The 22,440-nt window shown below is 42.0% G+C and overlaps 2 protein-coding genes across 3 annotated transcripts; both read right to left on the bottom strand.

The window, feature by feature from the left end:
• LOC109832555 (GDSL esterase/lipase At1g74460-like) lies at positions 288-2,292 on the bottom strand. Its single transcript, XM_020399896.1, is given in 5 exon segments — positions 288-730; positions 840-1,089; positions 1,187-1,426; positions 1,515-1,668; positions 1,670-2,292. Coding segments are annotated over 5 exon segments (1,056 nt in total). The 5' UTR covers positions 1,879-2,292; the 3' UTR covers positions 288-527.
• On the bottom strand, positions 9,162-17,401 carry LOC109832556 (beta-1,3-galactosyltransferase GALT1-like). Of its 2 annotated transcripts, none has more exons than XM_020399897.1 (8): positions 17,245-17,401; positions 12,886-13,965; positions 11,477-11,718; positions 11,113-11,394; positions 10,567-10,695; positions 10,294-10,473; positions 9,897-10,004; positions 9,162-9,767 (listed from the first exon to the last, which is right to left on the bottom strand). In XM_020399897.1, the coding sequence occupies exons 2-8, from the start codon at positions 13,646-13,648 to the stop codon at positions 9,558-9,560; spliced, it is 1,914 nt and encodes a 637-aa protein (XP_020255486.1). In that variant the 5' UTR covers positions 13,649-13,965; positions 17,245-17,401; the 3' UTR covers positions 9,162-9,557. The 2 variants fall into 2 exon arrangements, with proteins under 2 accessions (XP_020255486.1, XP_020255487.1); XM_020399898.1 differs by having other exon boundaries at positions 12,886-13,919; positions 17,245-17,388.

Consider the following 22,440-nt stretch of genomic DNA (forward strand, 5'->3'; position numbering starts at 1 on the left):
TTTTTAATATAGTATGATAATCATAAACTTTTTTGCAACTATGTTATAGTAAATACATAAACTAAAAATTAACGATTATAATAATTAACAGCGTGCATTGCACGTGCATAGTTTATAAATAAAATCACGAGCACAGGTTTGGCCACGGTCCTCAACAACAACTTAGCAGATGAACCACCCAAACTGCACGTACGCTCCGCAGACCATGTCACGTCATACATCCGTCCACCGAAGACACCCCACGTTCGATCAACCAAGGAGGCAGTAACACTAACTAACCTCGTCTATTTCATCAATATTTCCTTTTATTATTGAGACCAAGGAGGCAATGACACTAACCTTTTCTGTGTATGAAATAAAAAAAGACCGCGAAAAGGAAAGAATTACAATTCTTCAGTGTAGTTTCTCCCTTTTAATTTCCTATTAAAGAGAACACAAACTCATAAACAAACATAAAGATCGTGATCGATCATCACAGCGGCAGCTGGTTTGCTTCCTTCTCGAGACGGAACGGTAATTAAGACTAGCTAGCTTGTATCGTTGACTGCCTTGTAACCGAGCTTTCTCATGATCTCCGTGGCGATGAGCTCATTAGCATGGTCAGTGGGGTGATACTCATCCCAAAACACATACTTGCTTCTGTCAGCGCACAATGTCGATATCGGAGTACACGTTAGAGTAGGCCTAATCTTTCCAACGGAGCAGCACGGGGCGTCTGAATTATTGAATCCTGCACGTATTAATTTCATCCGACCACGAAACTATGTAAAAATTGAGCGAACAAGAAACCAGAAGCGAACGGAACTGGTTACGATCTACGTTCGAAGATCAGTACTCACCGTGAGCTTGAGGATTAACAATCAAGTCCTGGAAGAAATCATAAGCATCCCCAAACTCGTAGCTGGCGTTGGGAAGGCTGCTTGATAGATTCGCCAAGAGCTGAGATGCTGCTCTGTTAAAGGCAAGTGATAGCTTATTTGTCGACTCCTGACAGTTGCCAGTGGTAGTTAAGATCCTCTGCAAGGGAATGCAGCCCATAGGCCCCAGACCGAGGAATGTCAACTGTCGGGCCCCTAGTGTGTGGAGAACCTGCAGCTTAAAATTGGTCATATATATAAGCCATGAATACGTACAGAAATCATGTTCGGCTTAAGTTGGAGGAGTGCGATCGAGTTTACGACTTTACCCTGAGTTGCGCGTCAAGCGTACTTATCACGTAGTTGACGAAGCCTATCCCACTGTATGACCATGAATCGGAGTAGACAGGCAAGAGATAGTTGTTGATGAAGTCATTGCTCCCCAGAGCGACAATGTACCGGGCTTCTGTGAAGAATTTATGGGCAGACTCATTGCCAACCTTCAACCTGATCATCTCTTGGGTTCCCCGGAACAGCTCGATCTGCTTCCAGAGAGAAAACCTCTGTATCTGCAACGCAAAAAACATACGCGTATCATATCGACAATACCAATAACTTCACCGAAGAAAGAGAACGACGGCGTGGTGTAAAACCTACAAACAGAGATGAAGTCTCGTTCAGGATTCCACCGCCCCCAGATGCGAAATTCACCCCCTTCTGCAGGATCGTGTCTCCGTCGAGGGTTGGGTCGAGATACGCCGGTGGCCTTGGCAGCCCCATTTTGTCGCCTACTATGTCGGCGGCGGTTCGGCGGCATTCCGTTGCCGAAATCAATCCCGTACCACGGCAGGGCTGCACGAGCCAGACTCCTGGTGAGGTAATTGTTGTTGCCAACGTCCGACAAGGAGTCGCCAAATATGAACTGAACAACCTGACAGGAGCATCTCCTGCTGGCAAAACCGGAGGCCAACACCAAAACCATCGTTAGCACGCTCACCTTCACGCTTCTGTGCCGACCCATAACCCCTGTGAGCGATGGTTAGAGAGACGTCTAGATCGATCTTCTCCTTGCTGCGGCCCAATTTAAATGAGAGCAAGACCGGCTACTAATTATATAGTTTTAGTGGCTGCCAAGGATGCAAATATGTGGGAAAGATTGGGGATTTGAACCAGAAAACGGTGGGTGAGCCACCCTTAACCCGGTCCTACCTTCTTTTTTTTTTTTTCCTTTAGAGTCTGCAATGCATTACCTGTTCCCCCAATAATCATCGTCTCCAGAGACTTGACTTGAGGCCCTGGGATTTTAGACTTGGACGTTGAGGAGTTGGCCTAACCTGTGGCTGTTGAGGGGTTGAACCCTGGCTGAGGGTTAACCATTTTTCAACCTTCTCGTGATTCTTCTGGAGACGACGCAGAAATTAATGCCTTTGCGTAATTTAGATTTTCATCTCGATGGAATTTACGTGATGCAATATTCCCGCGCGCCGCCGCAACACGGAAAAAACTGAAAAAGCAGTACGTAGGGTGCCTCAGCATTGGCCTCCTAACCTTAAGCAGCAGCACCAATTCAACATGAAACAAGCACATCGAAAACCTCTTAATTTCATGCGGCCATATCAAATCATCCCCATCCAAAATCACGGCTCCTATCATGTCCTGCACTATCAGAACAACGGACGGCGACCCCAACATCCATCTCCTCCTCCGCCCTCGCTGGCGGTCAGCGGGGTGACTGACTGACGGGGGAAGAGACAGAGGAGATGTTTAATTTACTTAAACCAAATTGCTCACGGCTCCTGATCTTAACCCCAACTTGCTTCTTGTGGGGAAAAGCGTGTCGACGAAAGCTCTCTCTTGCATAGCAACTCCCATTCCAAGGAAGCGTGGTGCTGCCATTGCTGCCTACGAGTCGGCATTTTAAAGACTTTCTTTGAGAATGTGTTCCGGGCTTTGTTAAAGCATATTGATTTCCGGGTTGTTCGATGTCTCGTTATTGCGAGTCCTGGTTTTACCAAGGATCAATTTCATGATTACTTGCTCTTGGAGGCAGAAAGGAGACGATATCGACCCATCATTGAAAATAAGTCGCGTATTATCCTTGTAAATTCAACATCAGGATACAAACACAGCGTTAGAGATGTATTGTGTACGCCTAGCGTTATGACTCTGATGAAAGATGCAAAGGCTGCACAAGAGGTTCGAGCTCTCTCTAGGCTTTCTTTGGCATGCTTTCGAAGAATGCTGATCGCGCCCGTTCTGGACCTAAGCATGTGAGTTTACACACGAGCAGTTGGCTATCCAAACTCTCCTGATTACTGATAGTCTTTTCAGAAATTCTGACATCCCGACGAGGAAAAACTATGTAGCGCTAGTGGAGTCTGTCAAGGATACGTGTTTTCTTCAATGCATGCATCTGGGGAGCAACTAGTGAAGAAATTACAGAAACTCAGAAGAATCAGTCAAACCAGGCGGCGGTCGACCGGTCCGGTCGACCGCATTCGTGCACAAGGCTTCCTGTGCGTCTGGAAGGAGGTCGGTCGACCGGCCCGGTCGACCGCAGATGATTCGGTCGCAGTTTTTCCAGTTTTTTGACCCGTTTCGTTTTGTAATCTATAAATACCCTAAACCTGATTTGTTAGGGTAACCTCAGGGACGAATTTGAGCAGCCAAAGAGAGAGAATCATTGCATCCAATTGTAAGAGAGCTTTGAGAGATCTAGAGCTTTGTTTTAGGGTTTGGTCTGAGAGATTTGTAACCCTATTTGTATTCTCTTGATTTCTAGTAGAAAGAACTCCCCCCTCCTTGCCCCGTGGACGTAGGCAACTTGCCGAACCACGTAAATTGTGTGTTCTTGCTGTGATTGTGGTTTGCATATTGTTTGTGGTTTTAGTTCGAGTTATTGTTCGTGTTGTCCTAGAAAGCTTCCGCCACGCACAACAATTGGTATCAGAGCTAGATCGACAACATGGGAGATGCAAGCACGTCAGGTTCGTCTCTAACAAAGGCGATACAGAGTCTGAGCATCAATAACACGAAGATTGATGTTCCGAAGTTCGATGGCAAGAGCAATTTTGGATTATGGAGGTGTCAGGTGATGGATGCTTTGGATGCACAGAATTTGGAGGAGACTCTTGAGTTAAAAGAGAAACCCGCTGAGTTGGAGGATAAGGTTTGGAGAAAGATGAACAGTAGAGCTTGTGGTGTTATTAGGTCATGCTTGACGCCGGATCTTATTTATGATGTTATGAACGAGACGTCGGCGAAGAAGATGTGGGAAACACTCAATGAGAAATATCTTACGAAGAGCATTGAGAATCGGCTTCACTTGAAGAAGAGATTTTACCAGTTCAAGATGAAGAGAGGGGTTTCCATCAGGGAGCATGTCAACAATTTCACTAAGCTACTTTCAGATATGGCCAATGTTGATATTATAGTTGAGGATGAAGACAAGGCGATGCTACTTCTGTGTTCGTTGCCCGAAGATGATTATGGTACGTTCGTTCTCACTATGATCAATGGAAGAACTACAGTTAGCTACAAGGAGGTGACCTCAGCTTTGGTGAACTATGAGTTGAGGAAGAGTGATGGTGAACCCTCCGAGAAGGCATCGGGAGATGCGTTAGCAGTTCGAGGCCGAGATCCAAACCGTCGTCAGTTCAACCGCTCAAAGTCAAAGAATAGGAGTGCCTATAAGAGTGTTGGTAGAAATCAATGTCGGTATTGTAAAGAAGAAGGACATTGGAAGATTGACTGCCCAAAGTGGAAAGAAAAAGCCGGAAAGAATAAGGGGAAAGCTGCACAAGCTTCAGAAGTGAATGTTGCAAAAGCTATTGGTGAGCATTCAGATTCAGATTCTTCAGGCTATTCATGCCCTGCTTTACCGTCGGTTTGCTATGCGGATTCCACGGAGTGGATGATGGATTCGGGAGCTACATATCACATCTGCCCTAAGAGGGAGTGGTTTTCTAGCTTTGAGGAGCTGGAAAGAGGGGATGTCGTGCTTATGGGTAATGATCACGTATGCCCTATTGGTGGTATTGGTTCAGTCCGGATCAGGATGCATGATGGTGTAGTGAGGGAATTGAAGGAAGTGAGGTTCGTGCCGCAGTTGACGAAGAACATCATTTCTCTTGGGACTTTGGAGGCAGCAGGATATCGAGTGATCTTAGAGGATGCTACAGTGAAGGTCACGAAGGGTTCTATGGTGGTGATGCGAGGTGTCAGGGAAAACTACCTATACTACTTGAAGGGCAAGACAGTTACAGGGGGTCTGGCAGCTTCTATCACTACAGAGGAGGACACTACCACCTTATGGCACATGAGACTTGGACACACAGGAGATAAGTCCCTACAGTCATTGGCTAAACAGGGGCTATTGAAAGGTGCTAAGACCTGCAAGATGGAATTGTGTGAGCATTGTGTACTTGGGAAGAAGACTAGAGTGAAGTTCGGCACCGCTGTTCATAACACCCAAGGTACATTGGATTATATTCACACGGACGTTTGGGGTCCTTCCAAGAACACATCTCTTGGTGGGGCCAACTATTTTGTCACTTTCATTGATGATTATTCCAGGAGGAATTGGGTATACCCGATGAAGCATAAACATCAGGTCCTGGATATTTTTGTGGAGTGGAAAAAGAAAGTGGAGCTGCAGACAGGTAGAAAGGTGAAGACTCTACGTTCAGATAACGGTGGAGAGTACAAGAGTGATCCGTTTCTGCAGTTTTGCCGGGATCACGGCATTAGAAGACACTTCACAGTTCGAGAGACACCGCAACAGAACGGGGTGGCTGAGAGATTGAACCGTACCTTGCTGGAGAAGGTGCGGTGTATGATGACGCAGAGTGGATTGCCTAGATCTTTTTGGGCCGAGGCGTTGGTTTATGCGAGCCATCTTGTGAACAGGTTGCCGTGCACTGCGATAGACGGGAAGACTCCTTTGGAGCGTTGGTTTGGTTCGGAGGCTAGTGACTATGAGTCGCTTCGGATATTCGGGTGTCCAGCTTATTATCATGTCAGTGATGGTAAATTAAATCCGAGAGCGAGGAAAGCAGTCTTTGTGGGATTTAGAGATGGAGTCAAAGGCTTCAAGTTATGGGATCCACAGGACAAGAAGATAGTTATTAGCAGAGATGTCACATTTGACGAGGCGTACATGATGAGGCCTCGAACCCCTCAGCAGGTGGAGGGAGACCAGACAGGAGAGATATCGCAGCAGGTGGAGGATGATGTGACTCCACCCACTCCAGAGAACACTGTATCCATTGAGGCTCCTACAGAGGTGACACTGGGAGGAGATGAGATGACAGATGGGCAGATACAGGATACAGTAGATCATGGGACTCAGGAACAGGGTCATGTTCAGAGGACCATTGCAGCAGATAGACCGAGGAGAGAGATTCGTCGGCCAGCTAGGTATAATGATGTCATGGTCGCATATGCATTATCAGTGGAGGTCGTTGATGATATGGTTCCAGCCACATTCAGGGAGGCAGAGTCTAGCCCCGATTCGATCAGGTGGAGGGAAGCTATGGAGGAGGAGATGCGGTCTCTTCAGAAGAACGACACTTGGACACTTGCACATCTACCTAAGGGTAAGAAAGCTATTGGTTGCAAGTGGGTATATGCGAAGAAGGAGGGATCTTCTATTGGGGACATTCGGTTCAAAGCCAGATTAGTTGCCAAGGGATATGCACAGCTTGAGGGCATTGATTACAACGAGGTATTTTCACCCGTTGTGAAGCATTCGTCGATTCGGATTTTATTGGCGTTGGTGGCACAGTTGGATTTGGACTTGGTCCAGATGGATGTGAAGACAGCCTTTCTACATGGTGATTTAGATGAGGAGATCTACATGACACAACCACAGGGTTTCAAAGCTGCAGGAAAGGAAAATTTGGTTTGTAAGCTGAAGAAGTCTCTTTATGGTTTGAAGCAGTCACCAAGACAGTGGTATAAGAGATTCGACGGCTTTATGATTGGCCGAGGGTACACGAGGAGCCCATATGACCCATGTGTTTATATGCACAAGCTACAGGATGGTGAGCTCATATATTTGCTTTTATATGTTGATGATATGCTTATTGCTTCCAGGAATTCTTCGGCTATTCGAAAGCTGAAAGAGGAGTTATCATCCGAGTTTGAGATGAAAGATCTTGGAGAGGCAAAGAAGATATTGGGTATGGAGATCGAGCGAGACAGGGTGAAGGGGAAATTGAAGCTTACACAGAAGAGCTACTTGCAGAAGATGTTGAAGAAATTCAGCTTTGATGGCAATGCAAAAGCAGTTAGCACACCATTGGCTCCCCACTTCAAGCTTTCAGAGTTGATGTCACCTGTTTCAGTTGAGGACAGAGATTATATGTCGAAGGTCCCATATACCAGTGCAGTAGGTAGCTTGATGTATGCGATGGTGTGTACGAGGCCAGATTTGTCACAGGCCGTGAGCATGGTATCGAGATACATGCACGACCCGGGGAAGAGTCACTGGGAGGCCGTGAAGTGGATTCTACGATATGTTCGAGGCACCGTGGATGTTGGTTTAGTATTTTAGAAGGATGAGAAGGATGGGCAGGCTTGTATTGGATATGTGGATTCAGACTATGCTGGAGATCTTGACAAACGCCGGTCTACGTCAGGTTATGCTTTTACATTGGCAGGTGCACCTGTATGTTGGCGTTGCACGCTTCAGTCCACAGTGGCTCTCTCTACTACAGAGGCAGAGTATATGGCAGTTACTGAAGCTATTAAGGAGGCTTTATGGTTGCGTGGATTATTGGAGGACTTGGGGACCGCTCAGGAGACTATTCAGATATATTGTGATAGTATGTCGGCTATCTATTTGGCGAAGAATCAGGTTTATCATGCGCGCACGAAGCACATCGACGTCAGATTCCACTTTGTACAGGACGTCTTGGATGATGGAGATGTCATATTAGAGAAGATCCACACAAATGACAACCCTGCAGATATGTTGACCAAAGTTGTTTCAGGAGTAAAATTTGGTCATTGTTTGAAGTTGTTGAACATCCTTCAGTGCTGAGGCCGTTGGCGGCCATTTGGGTGAACTACGTTCGGCTTGATTCCTTGGGCAAGAGGATACGTAGGCAGTCTTTCAGATGCACCCGGTTTGATCAGTTGACTCAGATGGGGGGAGATCGCGTTTCAGCTCGAGTATTGTTCCTGAATTTGTTGAGGAACTATTGGATGATTTGGTGTCGGCTCAGTTTTGGTGGAAACATTCGCCGAGGTGGAGAATTGAAGAAATTACAAAAACTCAGAAAAATCAGCAGAGAGTTGGGCGGTCGACCGGCGCGGTCGACCGCAAACGTGCACCGAAGCTGATGGGAATCAGAGTGCGTGGCGGTCGACCGGAGCTGGTGGTGGTCGACCGGCGCGACCGGAATTGATCGCGGTCGACCGGGCCGGTCGACCGACGAAGCGGATATCAGTTTTTCCAGTTTTTTGGCCCGTTTCGTTTTGTAATCTATAAATACCCTATACCTGATTTGTTAGGGTAACCTCAGGGACGAATTTGAGCAGCCAAAGAGAGAGAATCATTGCATCCAATTGTAAGAGAGCTTTGAGAGATCTAGAGCTTTGTTTTAGGGTTTGGTCTGAGAGATTTGTAACCCTATTTGTATTCTCTTGATTTCTAGTAGAAAGAAGCCCCCCTCCTTGCCCCGTGGACGTAGGCAACTTGCCGAACCACGTAAATTGTGTGTTCTTGCTGTGATTGTGGTTTGCATATTGTTTGTGGTTTAGTTCGAGTTATTGTTCGTGTTGCCCTAGAAAGCTTCCGCCGCGCACAACAACTAGCTCAGATCACGGGAATTGCAGCTGTTCTTCGATTTCCATTGCCAGAATTGGATGATCTTGACATGTGAAGAAAGATATGCTAAGGCTTTTTAATTTTCAATCAGTAAAATTATTTTTCATTTCTAAGTCTTTCCCCCCAAATTCCTGTTATTCTAGCGGATTTGTATCCTACAGGGAACTATCAACGAACTTTTTCCCTAGAGAGCAAGAAAAAAGTTTGATCCCAAACAAATGCCACAATGCGAAAGTGTTGTCCAACACAGAGATGTTTTACTTAAACCAAATTGTTCACGAGCCCTAAAATTGTGCCCTGCAGATCTCCAATTACACTCGGCAATCACAAGACGTAACAGGGTCTCAGGAGCGACAGCACACCTGATGCTGGATTAAACACCCGAACCAGTTACTAGAATAGAGAAATACAGGCCAATAACACAAATCGACTACACGTAATAAGAAGTTAGAAGACACGGAGACAGGAAGTAAATGAAAAGGAATTGTTAAAATTAATACCATGTATTCAGTATAACAAACTTTACAGGACGAGTAGACCCTCTCACAGTCAACACCATGCTAAGCCTCTGTACATCTCACTCATGATACAAAAGGCCTTTCCTACAAGTGCTACAATTGAACATATCTTCCTACAGAAAAAAGTAACAAACTAAGCAACTATGTTAAAGCCCTAGTTATACATCCACGAATAAAGAATCATCTGTCATCGTGTCATATTCCTCCTAAAGCCAATAACTGTTAGCAATCAAAACCTCTAACTTTCTAATTCACAGAAGCCTGTGAATCCTTTCCGACATTTGGATGTAATAATGTTATGAGAACTCAACATCTCGAGGGGAAAAAACGCTTTTACCGCCACTATGTTCATTCTCCACAGCATATTGATCGTTTTGTCTCCTGGAACTTACCCCACAAACATAGCATCTCTCTGGGGGCTTGGTAATGTGCAACCACATACCCATTTTCACATCCATCTATATTAATCCTACCATCCTCCACATATTTAACATCCATGCCTTTCTTCTTCAAGTTGGCTATCCATATGCCCATTGCAACATCCTCCAACTTGAACATCTGTGTATAATATGGTCAATTAGCAGAATGAAATCAAGTAAAAAACCGCAAATTTAAAAAGATGTTAACCATCTGCCTCGTCAAACCAAAAAATAACTTATATGGCGAAAAGAAGGAAATATATGTTACCTTCAATTGACCATTTTTGTGCTGCTTGTAGACAGATTTGGCTATATCTCCTGAGACTACATATCCCGGACCATGCGCCCAAGGAGGATAAACTTCATCAGGCCATTCCTTCACAAATATATGCACAAAGAGCACGAGTAAGGAATTGCAAGATAACATAAAAGCCAACCATTATAGTGCAGAACTAGAAAGCATGCATCAGTGTCCATTCTTTTGAAAAGGGCAGTTTCTATTAAGTGCTCGCTAGTAGTTTCCTTTTCCCCCTTGACCTATTATGAAGGATTGTTTATTCTACAACAGCTGATGTCCTATGACAACTGATTTGTCTAAGAATCTCCCAGGTGGTAGCAGAATATGGACCATCTGCTGTTTTGCACCTTTGCACAAGGATATTTACCTCTGGACTTGTATACCATTTACTGTCAGGGTTGCGGTGAGGTTGGTCATTGTGATTGATCCTACCATACAAGAGCCCATGTGTGACATTTACTCTCTTTAAAGACGAAAGTACTTCATCCACACGGACAAACGCATCATCATCTGTCTTCATGACATATTTAGCTGATATTACATTTGTCTGTCAAAACAGCATAAAAGTCAGCACAACTTGTAATGTTTAGCAAGTGATAGTGAAGATTTTGGTTTTGCATTAACGGCCTAAAGAATTTACCCCATAAATGCAAATGGCAAGAGTCTTCCATGTAATCAGACTATAATAATCAACAATTGGCATCAGCTGGACATCGCCATAGGTTCGTGCCTCATCCCAAAGCTCTTCATTCACCAAGTGGTTCTTATGCTGTAGGAGGTACCGAAATCTTTTTTCAGTTCAAGGTAAATAGTTGCACAGCAGGGGGAAAACATGCAGTTTTTGTGGTTTACAACATCCTGGTATACAGTAAATAGAAAATTTCATTTGTTCAAGATTAGTGTTGTTGTCAAAGTGATAAATTAATGCCAATTACTTCCAGCACCATCTTTATTACTGCATAGATGAAGCATCAAGAAAGAAGTGACCGACATTAACAGATTACATGCCTAGGCAATGTTATGAGGGAAGGATGAATCTAAAGTAGATTATCTAATTGGTCGAGTTTTAAAAATCAAAACAGTTTGTCCCTCTAATCTAATCATGAAATTGGTTAGTACAAAAACCCTAGGAGCTAACAAGATTTAATATCTGTGCAATGGTGTTGTGGGAAGTAAACTTCCGTACCAGGCCAACAAAAAACCGCACTGCAACTTTTCTAGACTTCACAATATCAAATTGCATCCAAGTTCTCCGAACAGCCATTCTACGCTTAAAATTATTTGCAGTTGAGAAGACCCCAATGAAAAGATCAACAGAACTATGAACGGGAATAGGGGGTGACTTGAGAACTTCTAAATCAATGACATGCTCCAGTGCCTCAGATGTAGGTAAGCCACTTGCTAAAACAGATATCAGTTTAATGTCTCCAGAAAACCTTGCTTCACTGACTAGCCACGGCTCCAAACTCTGACAAAAAAAAGTGGGTTAAGAAACAGCATGAATTGTAAATTTCCAAAATACTCAAAAGGATCCATTGAAAGTGAAGTACTTCACGATAAGCAAATGAAGTTATATGCTTTCCATCAACTGTCATCTGGATCCCCTCCACTCCCACTCGAAGAGTGGCAACAGCAAGATATCCTTGCTTAAAGGGAAAATAATGTCTTGGTTTAGGGCCCTCTTTTGCTAAAGGAGTCCAACTGGACATGTTAGAATGTCTGATATTTGCAATTATTTTTCTATCACCTTTACCCACCAAAGAGCTGCATTCCTCTAAATCATCCACTGGAGCTGAAGAAATATTACAGAAGAATAAAGGTACAAATTAAACTGTTAGCATCCATGGAGACAAGACAAACTGCATGAACATTCATATACTATTAGAATCTGTTATTTAATGTCACCTATGTGGTCCCTAAACTGTCAATGATTAGAAGATGACTAGTCCTATCATAGTAAACTAAGCATCTTACATTAGATTCATGAAGATTCGATAAAACAAAATATAGGAAATTCACACCTGGTAGATATATGTGAATTGGAAGACATTAAAAGGCATGCCAAAGTGATTCCTTTATGGAGCAAACTTGCATACGGTCAGCAGTGTGATGCAGATGAAGTACCAAATGGAATATGTTTAAGGTTTATTAAGCATTGTGCTATATGTTTAAGGTTTATTAATCATTGTGCTTTAAATCCAACATTAATGGGAATTTCTTTGACCATCTCAGATCATAGTCACGCATCCCAAATCAATGGATTCTCAATGTAGTCGCAAAGTCTTTACAGCCATATAACTCTTCAGATCATCATCAGGAAAATCAACAGGTCTCAACATATTTAGTAATTGCTAAATTCAAAAAACCTTTAACATGTAGGCTGTACGGTACCTACCCCAAATTATATTTTGATTGATGCTGTTATTTGTAGTTGGCTAGCTCCCCAGTTAATGTTTGTTGCCCATGTCAGTCCATCCACATTCAACTGTTCACTTAACTGTGACATTAAAATTTTTAAATCTTCATGCTCTAGCTTAGCTTTTCCTTATTTCTTAGTCAATACTTCATAAATACCCAAAATAATAATAATAATAATACTGACCCTTGCCTCTGCTGTATACCAACCGCATGCAGATACCTTCATTAAATCTGGTAGCTCAAATGCTACAACAGTAAACCAAGTGAAAATGCCAGCGATAACAATATCTGGGTGCTGCTATGGAAGTGCATGCAAAAAATTTTGATTTCAGTTTTGCACTCAAACAAACAGGCCTAAGCTAGATGCAACATGCAAAAATTTTTGGAATGCGTTATCGGTTCCAGTAGAAAATATTTTCGGAATAAGTTGACCTCTATAGATAAGGAAAGAAAAGCCCTAATGAAATTCGCTAGGAAGCCTATATTCTCAATATAAATGATCAACCTGTACTTTTTCCCCAAAAATTTTAAGAAATATCACCTTGTTTACTATGATCGGGATCTGGAGCAGGACACCGTTCCTCAGATCCCCAATCGCTAGCTATAGTCCATGTATTTTGGACAATCACTGGATCATCAGTAAGCTTATCACCATGAAGTCGCACATTGTAGTGCAAGATGATAGGAGGATCAGGCTCCCCCGGAACAGTTGTTCCTGCTAAATCAATCCGAAAATTACCCATGATTCCTCCGGGAGTTCCAATAAAAGTGATTGAAGAACCCTGGACCAATCCACAAGGAAGTTTAAGCCTGAAGCCACTATCACTAAATTCTGAAGCATTCATTCTTCTAATCGAATATGGGCACTGTTTCTCTTTTGCTTTTTGTCTTGCACTTCCATTTCCAGCAGAAATATGTTTCTCATCTTCCACTGATACCATAAGTTTTTGCCATAGAGCTGCGGCTTCCTTGATAGCCTCAAGTGCATGAGGTAAACCTTGAGCATGACCGATTAACTGGGCTAAATGATTCCATGTCTGCATAGATTGTAGTTCTCTATCAGATAGATTTTTATAGGTAAGAAGACTGGAGACCAAGGAATCAGATGAGACTACAAAAGACTCATTCTTTGGTGCTTGAACTGGTGGATCTCCAACATTCACCAACTGAAGAGGAATAGAAGCATTATGAGAAAAAGGATTTTGAAAAGCCCTTTCCGCTAAGGGACTCTCTATTATCACATATCTAAAGAGCAGCAATGTGAATAGGAACACTAGAACAAGACCTCCAGGCCACGTCTTCATCTTTCACAGAACACTTCAGATCAATATTTCTGAGCTAGGACATCAGTGAGAAGGCTGCCTTGCAGCAACGTCATCAAGAAGGATATCACAAACTGCAAGATTAAACCAGCTGTTTATGTCTTTTGTTCCCATAATACAAAGCATGAATCGTTAGCCCAGTACTAACTCGACCAGCTTGTCTAAGCCAGACTCTTCAACAGATATCCAAAGAATCGTTAGAATATTGGATCTAAGCGGAGTAGTCTGTGCTGGTGCTTCTGAAGTCTGCCACCTAGAAAGGACATGCCAGTTATTAAGCTAAAGGTGGTAGCATTTCCCTAAAAAAATAGAGTTGTAAGAGTTAGGAAGTGAAACAAAAACAAACTGTGTACTTAGTTATTATTTTTAAAAGAATGAAGAGAAGACTACTGAAGAATAACCAAGTGGATCTCATATATCAGGAAAAAGCACAAAAGGAATAAGCTTGCCAGTTGCAATAGAAAGATATTATCATAGATAATGTATCAGCTTGGCCTAAAATTGACATCACTATAGAATAACTCCTAAAACAAAACAACCTTGACTATGAGAATTTTAACACAGTAAAGCAGGCCATGTCTTCTTAATTTTGCTTACTTTGTGATATGGCCAAGGGTGCAAGCCTGTATGTCAAAAAAGCAGAAAATTTGTAAACATATGATTTCCATGTCCATTGTTTCTTTTCTTAAAGAAAACAACAATAATTGGCTGAAGCATTTTTCTACTTTGCACATGTTTATCATACCTTACTATTTATCGCGACTAACAAGGATCACCACATTTTCTAATGAGATACTGGACACTCTTACACTGAACTGCGATAGACACCTTGGACCTTAAATTAATGAGACTGAACAACACTAATGACAGAATATGACAGCAAACCAAATATATCATCAACAAACGACTACATTGCACTAATAAATCAGTGTTCAAATGCACATCCCCAAACCTCGTTATATCAAATGTGCATACAATTGACAAGCACCCAATTGAGAGCCAACGGCGGATAAGCATTTCTGACTCTAACACCTGAGGATTTCATCCTTCTCCACACTACTACCAAACACCTAGACCAAGTTCAATTTTGTATAGTTAAAATCAAAGTTGCACCGTGAAACTTGTGCCAAGCGCTCACTAGTTGACTTTCTTCTTCAACTTTGAACATTTTTAGACTTCAACTTGCAATTTGTAGTGCTTGGGAACTTGATTTTTAATTTTTGACTGGGAGAAGTAGTTGTGCATCTTAAGACATCAAATTGCAACTAAATAGAACATGGGTTCTTGCTACTAGTTAAAGTATTAATTTTCTTAGTCTGCTCTTTTGAATTACGATTGAGATGCTTCCCTCAGAACAACATTGAGCCTCAGATCAACTAATTACTGCTTCCTAACTAAGTCAATTGTTTGAGCTGTTTCCCAGGAATTTCATCCAAGAAGTTTTCCCTTAAAAAAAGAAGGCGTTAAAAGTTTACACAATCTCATGCAGAAGTAGTTGAGAAATAAATTGAACAAATGGTTCAATTTAGAACTAATAGCACATATTCAGAAAGGATAATGACCCAAGCAACTCGTGTCTATAGGTCAAGTATAAGCGGGGAGTTTGAAAGTATAATCTTGCTTTTAAACATAGTATCGGCAGACAAGTTGTGCTTTCTATGAAAGTTATATATTGTTGGATTTTTTGGTCAAAACCATTTTTCAAAATGAGTTTTCAAACTATATATATATATATATTAACTACAAGTACTTTTCAATGTTTTCATAAATGTTTAGTAGCCTAGTGGAAAGTTAATGTTTTGGTGTTTCAAAATGCCCCTTGTCCGAGAAGTATTTTATTTTAATTAATCCCTCATAAGTTCTAGTGGGTCGTGGGCCATGGGCCGAGGTCAGGGCTAATCGGGCTAAGGCTTTAAGTGGCGCTTTGTTAGGCGCACTTTACACGGAGGCATCGGGGAAAGGTGGTGCTGTTTGGCGTCACGTTGGCTGCCATGAAGGTTGTCTCGCAGGCTGCTTCGCAGCACGCGGACGAGCTACGCATTCGCACGAGGGTGTGACTCTGACGTTCTCGAAATCAGACGAGGTTCGTCAATTGGTTGACGAGGTTCCACTTGTTCGACGAGGTTCGTCTGATTCACAAGATCAGACGAGGCTCGTCTGTTTGACGAGGTTCGCTCGTCAAATGAGAATCATCTGTTTAACGAGGTTCGCCTGTTTGACGAGTTTCGCCCGTTTGACGAGGTTCGCATGTCAAACGAGCTTCGCCCGTTTGACGAGGATCGCATGTCAAACGAGGTTCGCCCATTTGACGAGGTTCGTCTGTCAAACGAGGTTCGCCTGTTTGACGAGGTTCGTCTGATTTGCTGAGACGTGACCCTCACGTTTCATAGCAAAGCGTCCATTGGTTGCCTCGTATTCAGGAGTTACTGCATGCATCAGTTACAACAGCATTTAGAGAAATTTAATGCATTGATGTTACAATCTTAATTGCCATTAAGAATTGTAATAGTCACATTAATTGTGATTGACTCTTGAGCTGGCCTTAGAGGCCTATAAATAGCGCCATTGGGCAGCTCTTGAAACATACACGCGAGCTTAGAAAACAAACGTCAGATCAAGGAGATCTTGACGTTGTTGCTGTTGTTATGTTGCTGCTGTAGAAACTGTGCCCGCGGGAACTTGCCCTAAAACTGAAAGGTTTTAAGATCGAGGAGATCTTTGCCTTAACCGAAAGGTCTTATAGATCGAGGAGATCTTGACAGTACTGGGTTGGTGCACACCAGAGTACTGTACTGCTGTTTCTAGAAGCAGTTTGACCTTGGGATCCTTGCATCGGAGTAGGCCAAATATTGCTTTAAGTACAGTGTTACACAAACGCACAACAGTGAACTGAAAAAATTTAAAATTATAGCACGTCTGTTTTCTCAGTTTAATTACAGATTTAACCACAATTTCCAACATATATAGCCAAAAAAAATGTGAACGAACAACAAATTAATAGCTTGATTGGTGGGGGCAGGGGGGGATAGTTCCAACCCCAATTACTAATTTCTTGTGCAATATTAACAAGATGTATCAAATCAAGCAGGTGCAAATTTAACCTACAATCTTTAAACCTCATCCATGCGCTCCACTTATCGCTGAGTAAAAGCCCTAAATTCTAGCACCAAAGGTTGAGAGGGGGGGAAAGCCAATTTGTACAATGCTGAAAGCCTAAATGTTTCTAAACTCCTAAAACCACTCGCTTTCTTTGTAGGCTTTTGTTAAATCTTGAAGGATTAAAATTGAAAACAATGCTGGCGTTAGAGTCGGTCAAAATTAAGCAAACGAAATCCAGTGCTCTCAAAACAAGATTACACTGAAGTAAAACTCAGCACGACACCAATTGAGCGAGTAAATAAAAACGCCTGAAAAAAGATCAAATCTTTAACTGTGAAATGGAAGCGACTCAAGAAATTACACCCTAAAAAATCCAGCCTTTGACTGAGAAACCGCAGAGAAAATCTCCTGAAACCCGCTCTAAAGTACACCATTGCAGTCGAGAAGTAAAAGAGAGGAGAAAGGGGGGGAGAGAGTACCTCGATAAAGGAGAAGAGAATGTTGTCCGACGCCAAACTCCAAAGCTGCAGGCCGATGAGAGAGAGAGAAGCGGTTTGAATCTGATTTTAATGGAGCAACTACAACTATAAATCTTTTTCTTGTAATTAATGGAGCAACTACAACTACAACTATAAATTGCTCTTGTACTTATTATTGCTTTTCTAAAAAAAAGCCAATGATGAGAAAAGGGTGAAGTTACCAGTTAAAGCACGCATCAGGTGAGCTTAAGAGATCAATCACCGCCGTATCAATTGTTGTTCCATATTTATTCAATTTAATTATTCATGACAGGTAAAATCTGTTGTTTTATTTATTTATTTATTTTTTTAAGGGAGGGTAAATCAAGCTGTTACTATTATGTTGGTGTTGTTGCTGTTTGACTCGCAAGTCGGTAGTAGAAAATATCTGCTCACTCTTTTTTTCCGCCGTATGCTTGCTTTGTTTCAATTTTTGACATGTCTGCTTCTAAGTTCTAAAGTCGGCGGTCAATGCGGAAAATTTGCAAGCACTAAACTTCCCTATGGTACCCTTTCCAATTTTTTATTATATCCTGAGTGGCCGTTTGATAAAGGTTCAGAGAAAAGATATTAATTTAGTTAATTTTTTAAGAGAGTTTGAAAATAATTTAGAGAAAAATGTGTCCAGGCCCCAAAAGCAGAAACTTCATGTGACAAGGCCCCTCATAGTTTTCCACATGTGGATCAGTCTCTTGAAGTGTGACACTTTGTACTATAGCCCCATTTTTATCAATTATCACATGCCAGCTAAGCTAAAATTCCCAAACTATCATTATCATCTCTCCTCAATCTCTCTGACTCAGCACTCATATCATCTCTCTCTCATCTTCTCTCTCTCTCTCTCTCTCTCTCTCTCTCTCTCTCTCTCATCTCCTCTCTCTCTCTCATCTCTCTCTAAAACTAAGAGCTTTCTCAAGCTCGTCGTCCTGGCCGAGACGCACAGATCATTAATCTATTAGCTAGAAGAAAAAAAGAAAAAAAAGAAAAAAAAAGAAAAAAGAAAGGTAAGGAGAAGTAGAGTAGAAGGGGAATGAAGAGAAATGCCGTAATTAAGAAAGAACGAAAATGTGTATTAATGTATCTCTATGAATGAAATTGCCACGGTGCCGCCAAGCGATATTCGAAGCAATATACCGAGAGGTAGAAAATGAGCCCAAATGAAAGAAAGATATCGCGTGATAGACAATATAAAGGGCTACACACCGGCGCAGACGGTAGTGAAAATGGAGACCGGAGGTGGCTGTAAAACACACGTGAAGTCGGCACGGCGCTGCTGTTTTTTGCTCGCTGCTGCCGTCGAGCGATGTTTCGGATGTTACCGAGAGATATAGAGAATGAGTTAGAGCGTGATACAAATTGGAGGTGATAGGCAACATGTAGGGCTACTCACCAAAGAAGAAATCGACGGAAACGGAGATTGGAGTCGAACAGAAAGTGCGTGCAAAGTAGGCACAAAACTATAGTTTTCTGCAGTGCAATTTCTCGTCGTTCGGGTTTGTTCTTCGCTGTTCGGAGATTTTCGCCGCTGTCCGGGCATACCGGAGGTGGGAGGAGGTTGTCGAGGTCGTCGGGGTGTCTCGGTCGGCTCCCTCGGATGTAGGAGGAGCTTTTCTCCGTTTCCAAGAGCCTAGAACTAAGATGAATTAGAGCTAGAACTAGTTAGAACTAGCAAGATAGAACCTAGAACTGGGGGTATACAAGCTAGAACTAGGAGAATAGAAGCTAGAACTAACGTAGAAGAAAGAACTAACAAGTGTGCATGTAAAAAACCATTGTTGGGTTTAGAACTAGCAAGATAGAAGCTAGAACTGGAGGTATACAAGCTAGAACTAGGGGAATAGAAGCTAGAACTAACGGAGAAAAAAGAACTAGCAAGTGTGCATGTAAAAAACTCTTGTTGGGTTTAGAACTAGCAAGATAGAAGCTAGAACTGTGTGTATACAAGCTAGAACTAGAGGAATAGAAGCCAGAACTAACGTAGAAGAAAGAACTAACAAGTGTACATGTAAAAAACCCTTACTGGGTTTAGAACTAGCAAGATAGAAGCTAGAACTGGGGGTATACAAGGTAGAACTAGGGGAATAGAAGCTAGAACTAACGTAGAAGAAAGAACTAACAAGTGTGCATGTAAAAAACCCTTGATGGGTTTAGAACTAGCAAGATAGAAGCTAGAACCGGATGTATACAAACTAGAACTAGGGTAATAGAAGCTAGAACTAACGTAGAAGTAAGAATTAACAAGTGTGTATGTAAAAAACCATTGTTGGGTTTAGAACTAGCAAGATAGTAGCTAGAACTGGTGGTATACAAGCTAGAACTAGGGGAATAGAAGCTAGAACTAACGTAGAAGAAAGAACTAGCAAGTGTGCATGTAAAAAACCATTGCTGGGTTTAGAACTAGCAAGATAGAAGCTAGAACTTAGGGTATACAAGCTAGAACTAGGGGAATAGAAGCTAGAACTAACGTAGAAGAAAGAACTAGTAAGTGTGCATGTAAAAACCCCTTGTTGGGTTTAGAACTAGCAAGATAGTAGCTAGAACTGGGGGTATACAAGCTAGAACTAGGGGAATGGAAGCTAGAACTAACGTAGAAAAAAGAACTAGCAAATGTGCATGTAAAAAACCCTTGCTGGGTTTAGAACTAGCAAGATAGAAGCTAGAACTTGGGGTATAGAAGCTAGAACTAGGGGAATAAAAGCTAGAACTAACGTAGAAGAAAGAACTAACAAGTGTGCATGTAAAAAACCCTTACTGGGTTTAGAACTAGCAAGATAGAAGCTAGAACTGGGGGTATACAAGCTAGAACTAGGGGAATAGAAGCTAGAACTAACGTAGAAGAAAGAACTAACAAGTGTGCATGTAAAAAACCCTTGATGGGTTTAGAACTAGCAAGATAGAAGCTAGAACTGAGGGTATACAAGCTAGAACTAGGGGAATAGAAGGTAGAACTAATATAGAAGAAAGAACTAGCAAGTGTGCATGTAAAAAACCCTTGTTGGGTTTAGAACTAGCAAGATAGTAGCTAGAACTGGGGGTATACAAGCTAGAACTAGGGGAATAGAAGCTAGAACTAACGTAGAAGAAAGAACTAGCAAGTGTGCATGTAAAAATTCCTTGCTGGGTTTAGAACTAGCAAGATAGAAGCTAGAACTTGGGGTATACAAGCTAGAACTAGGGAAATAGAAGCTAGAACTAACGTAGAAGAAAGAACTAGTAAGTGTGCATGTAAAAACCCCTTGTTGGGTTTAGAACTAGCAAGATAGTAGCTAGAACTGGGGGGTATACAAGCTAGAACTAGGGGAATGGAAGCTAGAACTAACGTAGAAAAAAGAACTAGCAAGTGTGCATGTAAAAAACCCTTGATGGGTTTAGAACTAGCAAGATAGAAGCTAGAACTGGGGGTATACAAGCTAGAACTAGGGGAATAGAAGCTAGAACTAACGTAGAAAAAAGAACTAGCAAGTGTGCATGTAAAAAACCCTTGATAGGACACTTGTTAGTTCTAGCTTCTATTCCCCTAGTTCTAGCTTGTATACCCCTAGTTCTAGCTTCTATCTTTCTAGTTCTAAACCCATCAATGATTTTTTACATGCACATTTGCTAGTTCTTTCTTCTACGTTAGTTCTAGCTTCTATTCCCCTAGTTCTAGCTTGTATACCCCCAATTCTAGCTTCTATCTTGCTAGTTCTAAACCCAAAAAGGTTTTTTTACATGCACACTTGCTAGTTCTTTCTTCTACGTTAGTTCTATCTTCTATTCCCCTAGTTCTAGGTTGTATACAGCCAGTTCTAGCTTCTATCTTGCTAGTTCTAGCCAGTTCTAGCTCTAATTCATCTTAGTTCTAGGCTCTTGGGAACGGAGAAAAGCTCCTCCTACCTCTGAGGGAGCCCACCGAGACACCCCGACGACCCCGACAACCTCCTCCCACCTCCGGTAAGCCCGGACAGCGGCAAAAATCTCCGAACAGCGAAGAACAAACCCGAACGGCGAGAAATTGTACTGCAGAAAACTATAGTTTTGTGCCGACTTTGCACGCACTTTCTGATCGACTCCAATCTCCGTTTCCGTCGATTTCTTCTTTGGTGAGTAGCCCTACATGTTGTCTATCACCTCCAATTTGTATCACGCTCTAACTCATTCTCTATCTCTCTCGGTAACATCCGAAACATCGCTCGACGGCAGCAGCGAGCAAAAAACAGCAGCGCCGTGCCGACTTCGCGCGTGTTTTACGGCCACCTCCGGTCTCCGTTTTCACTACCGTCTGCGCCGGTGTGTAGCCCTTTATATTGTCTATCACACGGTATCTTCCTTTCATTTGGGCTCATTTTCTACCTCTCGTTATATTGCTTCGAATATCGCTCGGCGGCACCGTGGCAATTTCATTCATAGAGATACATTAATACAAATTTTCGTTCTTTCTTAATTACGGCATTTCTCTTCATTCCCCTTCTACTCTACTTCTCCTTACCTTTCTTTTTTCTTTTTTTCTTTTTTTCTTCTAGCTAATAGATTAATGTTCTGTGCGTCTCGGTCAGGACGACGAGCTTGAGAAAGCTCTTAGTTTTAGAGAGAGGTGAGAGAGAGAGAGGAGATGAGAGAGAGAGAGAGAGAGAGAGGAGAGGAGAGAGAGAGAGATGATATGAGTGTTGGGTCAGAGAGATTGAGGAGAGAGGATAATGATAGTTTGGAAATTTTAGCTTAGCTGGCATGTGATAATTAATAAAACGTGGCTGCAGTACAAAGTGTCACACTTCAAGGGGCTGATCCACATGGAAAAAACTATGAGGAGCCTTGTCACATAAAGTTTCTACTTTTGAGGCCTGGACACATTTTTCCCAATTTAACTCTATTGATAGTCAAAATGAATAGTTGATTTTTTTTATTTTAAATAATAAAGTAGGATTGAGAATGTTAGTTGTCATAAATATATATCCTAAAATATATTCTTATTTGAAGTTTCGTTTCTTATTTTCAGAGGGTGAGTGTACTTTTTAATCATATGGATTTGTTATCCACTTTAGATGAGAGATTAATTAAATTTAACCCTTGTAAGAATTTGTTAGCGCTTTGAACAAATTTATCTATTTGGATGGTTAAGGACTCTTAACCCTTATTTTTTTCCCTTTTCCCTTTTACATATTCGCTTTTATCAACTAA

This window comes from Asparagus officinalis, chromosome 3 (assembly GCF_001876935.1).
Source record: "Asparagus officinalis chromosome 3, Aspof.V1, whole genome shotgun sequence".
In the NCBI taxonomy this organism is placed as follows: Eukaryota; Viridiplantae; Streptophyta; class Magnoliopsida; order Asparagales; family Asparagaceae; genus Asparagus; species Asparagus officinalis.